The sequence below is a fragment of the Eurytemora carolleeae genome, unplaced genomic scaffold (assembly GCF_000591075.1).
Source record: "Eurytemora carolleeae unplaced genomic scaffold, Eaff_2.0 scaffold2150, whole genome shotgun sequence".
Lineage (NCBI taxonomy): Eukaryota > Metazoa > Arthropoda > Copepoda > Calanoida > Temoridae > Eurytemora > Eurytemora carolleeae.
The window spans coordinates 630-5,325 of NW_019398081.1; the positions used below are offsets into that span (position 1 = coordinate 630).

General features: G+C 33.4%; 1 protein-coding gene across 8 annotated transcripts in view; it reads right to left on the reverse strand.

Annotated features, from left to right (window-relative positions):
• Positions 1 to 266: 266 nt before the first annotated feature.
• The window catches only part of LOC111716756 (uncharacterized), a 16,293-nt gene continuing 11,863 nt past the window's right edge, over positions 267 to 4,696 (reverse strand). For 3 of the 8 annotated variants that reach the window (XM_023492237.1, XM_023492238.1, XM_023492235.1), the window contains 5 exons: positions 4,091 to 4,223; positions 3,323 to 3,420; positions 2,946 to 3,038; positions 2,078 to 2,197; positions 267 to 600 (listed from right to left, as the gene is read on the reverse strand). In XM_023492237.1, coding sequence (XP_023348005.1) covers positions 463 to 600; positions 2,078 to 2,197; positions 2,946 to 3,038; positions 3,323 to 3,420; positions 4,091 to 4,223 — 582 coding nt within the window. In that variant the 3' untranslated portion in view covers positions 267 to 462. Of the gene's footprint in view, positions 601 to 2,077; positions 2,198 to 2,945; positions 3,039 to 3,322; positions 3,421 to 4,090; positions 4,224 to 4,696 lie in introns of those variants that run through there. The other 5 variants (XM_023492236.1, XR_002768587.1, XR_002768588.1 and 2 more) reach the window with 5 other exon arrangements.

Consider the following 4,696-nt stretch of genomic DNA (forward strand, 5'->3'; position numbering starts at 1 on the left):
TTTAGGTGAAATAAATTTAATTTTAAAATTGACAACTTAAAAATCTTGCATTGGAGATTGGATTTAATTAACAGTAGAAACCTAGCTGAACTACTTCTGCAATAGAGAAATAGTTTAACTATCCCTCGATTCTATATAGTTTAGCTACGTCTTGCAGAATTTAATTAGATAAAAAAATTAAAGGTTTATAGAATGAAATCAAAATGACTTTTCCTCAAGAATAGCGATTAGAGCTTCAATCTCTTCTAATGCTTCTTCGGAGCACATTTTTTCTGAAAAATTAAAAAATAAAATAAATTATATTTCATTATCATTTCTCATATATAAACATATAATACGCCATGCCCATGTACAAACGGATATTTGCTGCTTCTTTGATTCTTCGTATTTTTGATAACTTTCTCCCGCATTTTGGAAAATATTCATAATTTTGGATTTGTCGCCTTCTTCTCCCGCATTTCTTCAGGTCCAAAATCGAAAAATTTCGACAGTCTCAAGTTTGTTGTTGAGAAGTACTATCCCTGTTTGAGAAATCGATATTTCATCAAACAAGGGTCCGGAGAGTTGAAGAGACAGAACACTTGGAACAAGATTTCCAACCTAAACAGAAACGTTTTAAGTAAAACAAATAAAACGTCATAACTTTTTAAGTAGGGTTTCCAATATATGCGCGAATTTTTTTTTGTTACATTGCCTGTAATAATGATGTCTATGTTAAAAGTTAAGTACAAAAACTAGCCTTTAAGAGTTTGCACAACTATTGGTAAAAATGCTGAAAGTTTAAGAGCGATGTTGCGCAAAATTTGTGTTTTTCTTCTTTTATTCATTACAGAGACACTGGAAAATAATTTTTTGTCCTACCAATGTGGCACATTACAAGATTTTGAATTTTGAATTTGTACAGGAAAGTTTGCCAGCTACAGGACCAGTTTTGCCCTATTATTGGAAATATTGCAAATGGAAGCCTTACTTCTAAGCTTTCCTTATTTCTTTTTTTTGCAATTTTTTTACTTCTTAACATTTAGATTTACATAAAAATAAACTAGCTAAAGTGCCGGGTGTGGGCCGAAGAATCTCAAAAATCGTCAAACACTCGACAGAAAATAACCTCCAAAACGGGAATTCTTTAATAAACATCCCCAAAGGGAAAATATAGCATTTTATTCTAGATACAACAGTCATAAAAGTGTTTTAAGGCTGCTTAAGCAGAAGGGGGAACAGGGGCGGATACAGGGGGGGCGGGGGGACATTCGCCCCTCCATGACAGATTCAGGGAGGGGCATAGCCCCCCCGAATTTGGAATTTTTTGTTCCTATTTTCAGAATAGCTTCTCAATAGCATGCTTAAGGGAAAGAAATCATAGTGCAAAACAGGAAAAATATCTGTCTTAATAAACTATTATGTGTGAAAAGTTATTTTTTATGTTCCTAATTATGAATTTTTTGGTTCCTAAAAAATCTTGCCCCCTTAAAATCAATGTTAAAGAAATGTTAAGAACTAAAGATAGCAATACTTTAACAAAATTCCAGGGGAGGAAATTTTCGTATAAAATAATTCGAGGGCCAAAAAATCACACATTCTGGCGGACTTCCTTATAATAAAGCACTAATGACGATAAGACAACATAAGAAAGCACTTCTGAGCCGGGACTTATATAATTTCGTAGAACACCTTATAAGTTTTCAATCCACAGGAGGTAAATCTTAACTAATTTATTACAACTAGAAATTCAAGGCACTTTGCGCCCTTCTTTCTAGGCTTTTAGGGCGCTTCGCGCCCATCTTCTATTTAAATTGTGAACATGTTCTTTTTGTTTACATTTCAAAACAAAGAAGAAAATAATTTTGCGGATTTTTAAAAAAAATTCGAGGATTTTCAAGAATTTATTTTTTTTTACAAAATTAAAAACCTTTAAAACAAATTTTTTTAATTTTTATCATTCATAAACCTTCCCTGTGGTAACGTGATGTCCCACAAAAAATTCGGGCCGATCGGTTCAGCCGTTTTGACGTTTATTGGATATAAACAAACAGACAAACAAAAAGACAAGCCAAATTTATATATAGAAGAAACTTACTCTAAAATGTACCTTTATCTGGTCTAGGTTGAAAATATCAAGGAACGCTGAGCACTGTGAATGATCTGAAGAGTGTTTAAGATATCGGGTTAGGTAGACAGAATCCCTAGAGATTAGCAACTGAGAGGCAGAACCGGTAATTCATCAATATTTAAGTTGATCAATATTCTGTCAAATATATTGCAAATTGTACATTTCAATATAAAGTACAATATCAAATTACAATGACAAGAGCTATCGATCAGTAAAATTAATCGATCGATTCAAATCATATGTACCATTAATCTCTCTATTAACAAATCAATTAATCGTGAACATTCAATCCACCAATCTATGCATCAGTAAACCTATCCATCAATCTATCAACCCTTTCCATCAATTCAAATCAAGAAAAAACCTCCTATTTAACAATATATTAATTACTTTATAAATTCAACCAATCAATCACTCATTCACTTCGTCATTCAATCATCCTATTAATCCAACAATCGCATCGTACTAACATCATAATGTTGGATGGTGAATCAAGACATTTGTTCTCAAGCCCAAGTCTAGGTTCGCTAGCGCTGTCTTTATAAGCTTATCGTGCAATCAATCAATCAATCATTCAAGTAATGTGTAAGATGAATTAAGTCGCTTATTCCTAAGCCCAATCTCAGGTCTAGGTTGACTAGTGCTTAAGCTCAGGTCTTTCTAAATCTATCAATCAATCAATCAATGAAATAATGTAGAATGATAAATCAAGTCCCTTATTCCAAAGCTAAATCTAAGGTCTAGGTTGACTAGCACTAAAGCTAAGGTCTTTTTAAACCTAACAATCAATCCAGCAATCAATTAATCAAATAATGTGGAATGATGAATTAAGTCCCTTATTCCCAAGCCCAATCTCAGTTCTAGGTTGACTAGCGCTAGAACACAGGTCTGCAGGTTCATGGATAAATCGGGATAAACTTGATCTCTCCTGGAAATAATACAAAATAGAGCTAAACCCAGTGTTTTCTCCATAGATCCGGCCCGGACCCACAAAAACAAGCGGATCCATGAATTCGGATCCAAGTGGCTAAGAATCAATATAAAATTTGGGAAATATTTTTTTCCGCACCTTTTTTCGCAGGATTGGGGAAATATGAGTATAAGAAAAGATACAAACTTGCCGATTGATGTACAATTTTTCTTTTTCCCCCTAGAGCATCAAAATTCATCAAAATCCCCCAATGAGTTAAAAATATAAACCCCTTAACTAACCTCTAGATTATATATTTTTAAGTAGCAATGATCCTGAATAGTACAGAGTAAAGGATACACAAACACCTCGTTCAGTTGAAACATTCCCGTTTTCAAACCTAGAAATGAAGACCTTGAAGATTTTTTTTTTTTACTTTTTTTACTTTTTTTACTTTTTTTACACATTTCCCACGCGATTAAAAATCTCTTCCACAAAACCATTGAAATGCTAAATATAAACTATTTACAACTAGAAGTTCTATTTGATTATTCCCTGAAAGAAACCGAAATAGGAAATTACCTTAAATTCACGGTTATTGTTATTTCAAATAATTTAAAGAGGACAATGTCCGATTCACCCCTTCATCTAATCAATGTCCGAATTTAATGAATTTGAGTCGCGTCCTAAATCCTCCAAAAACCGGATTCAATTGAGCGCCGGCTTAAATCTTGAAAAAATTAATACAATTTTAAGAGGAACCAAACATATTTGAGCCGCGGCTTAAATTAAAACCTCGGCTCAAATTCTTTAAATTCTGCCTCAACAATATTGAAAATATTGTTTCGATATTGATAAGTGTTTCAATGCTGCTAATTTCTTCCATTTTTTCTGATGCAAAAATCCGCAAGTCACTTTTATAGAAATACCCCAATTAAATATAATTAATTTTCAAAGACAAAAAACGTGGATACTACGTTTATTTTGTCAAGACAAAGTTTAAGGTACCGTTGTAAATCGGAGTGTCATGCAATTGAAATCAAGTCTTAAGTCCCTATATAGCCCAATACCTTTTGTAACTGTTCGTGAACGAATTACATCATACACATTTGTCTGATCAATCTCGTCAATTGTTCGAACCAGAGCGTATCGGCCGTCAAAACTTAGGTTTAGCACGTCGTAAAATGACAGGCGAATTTTAAACTAAAATAAAAAAACGTTAGTAAAAACAAATGAACATAAAAGGGGGGGGGCCACAAAACGTATTACTCTCCGGAAAATTTAAACAGTGTTTAAACATAACTTAGAATTGTAGTAGGAGGCTGATTTTTTGCATGCAAACTCAGAATTATGTATATTACGTGCATTTTTTGGTTTTGAAGGAATCTGAGCAAAAGTGCGCGCGCGCGCGCGTTTTTTGTGAAAAAATCAATGTTAACTTCATTAATTGCACTTGAAAATTTTTCCTGACACTCTTGAAACAAATATGCGCTAAAAAAATTCAACCCCAAAGGCTTGAATGTCCGCGCGCGCGCGCAATAAAAGAAAATATCTTTGTATACTAATGTGCTAAGTTTGGCCCAAGTTAGAATAACAGTTGCATGTGATACATCAAACTATAGCAAAATTGGGACAAGGAATTCATTTCCGAGGTCAAATTGAACATTGGAGCATTC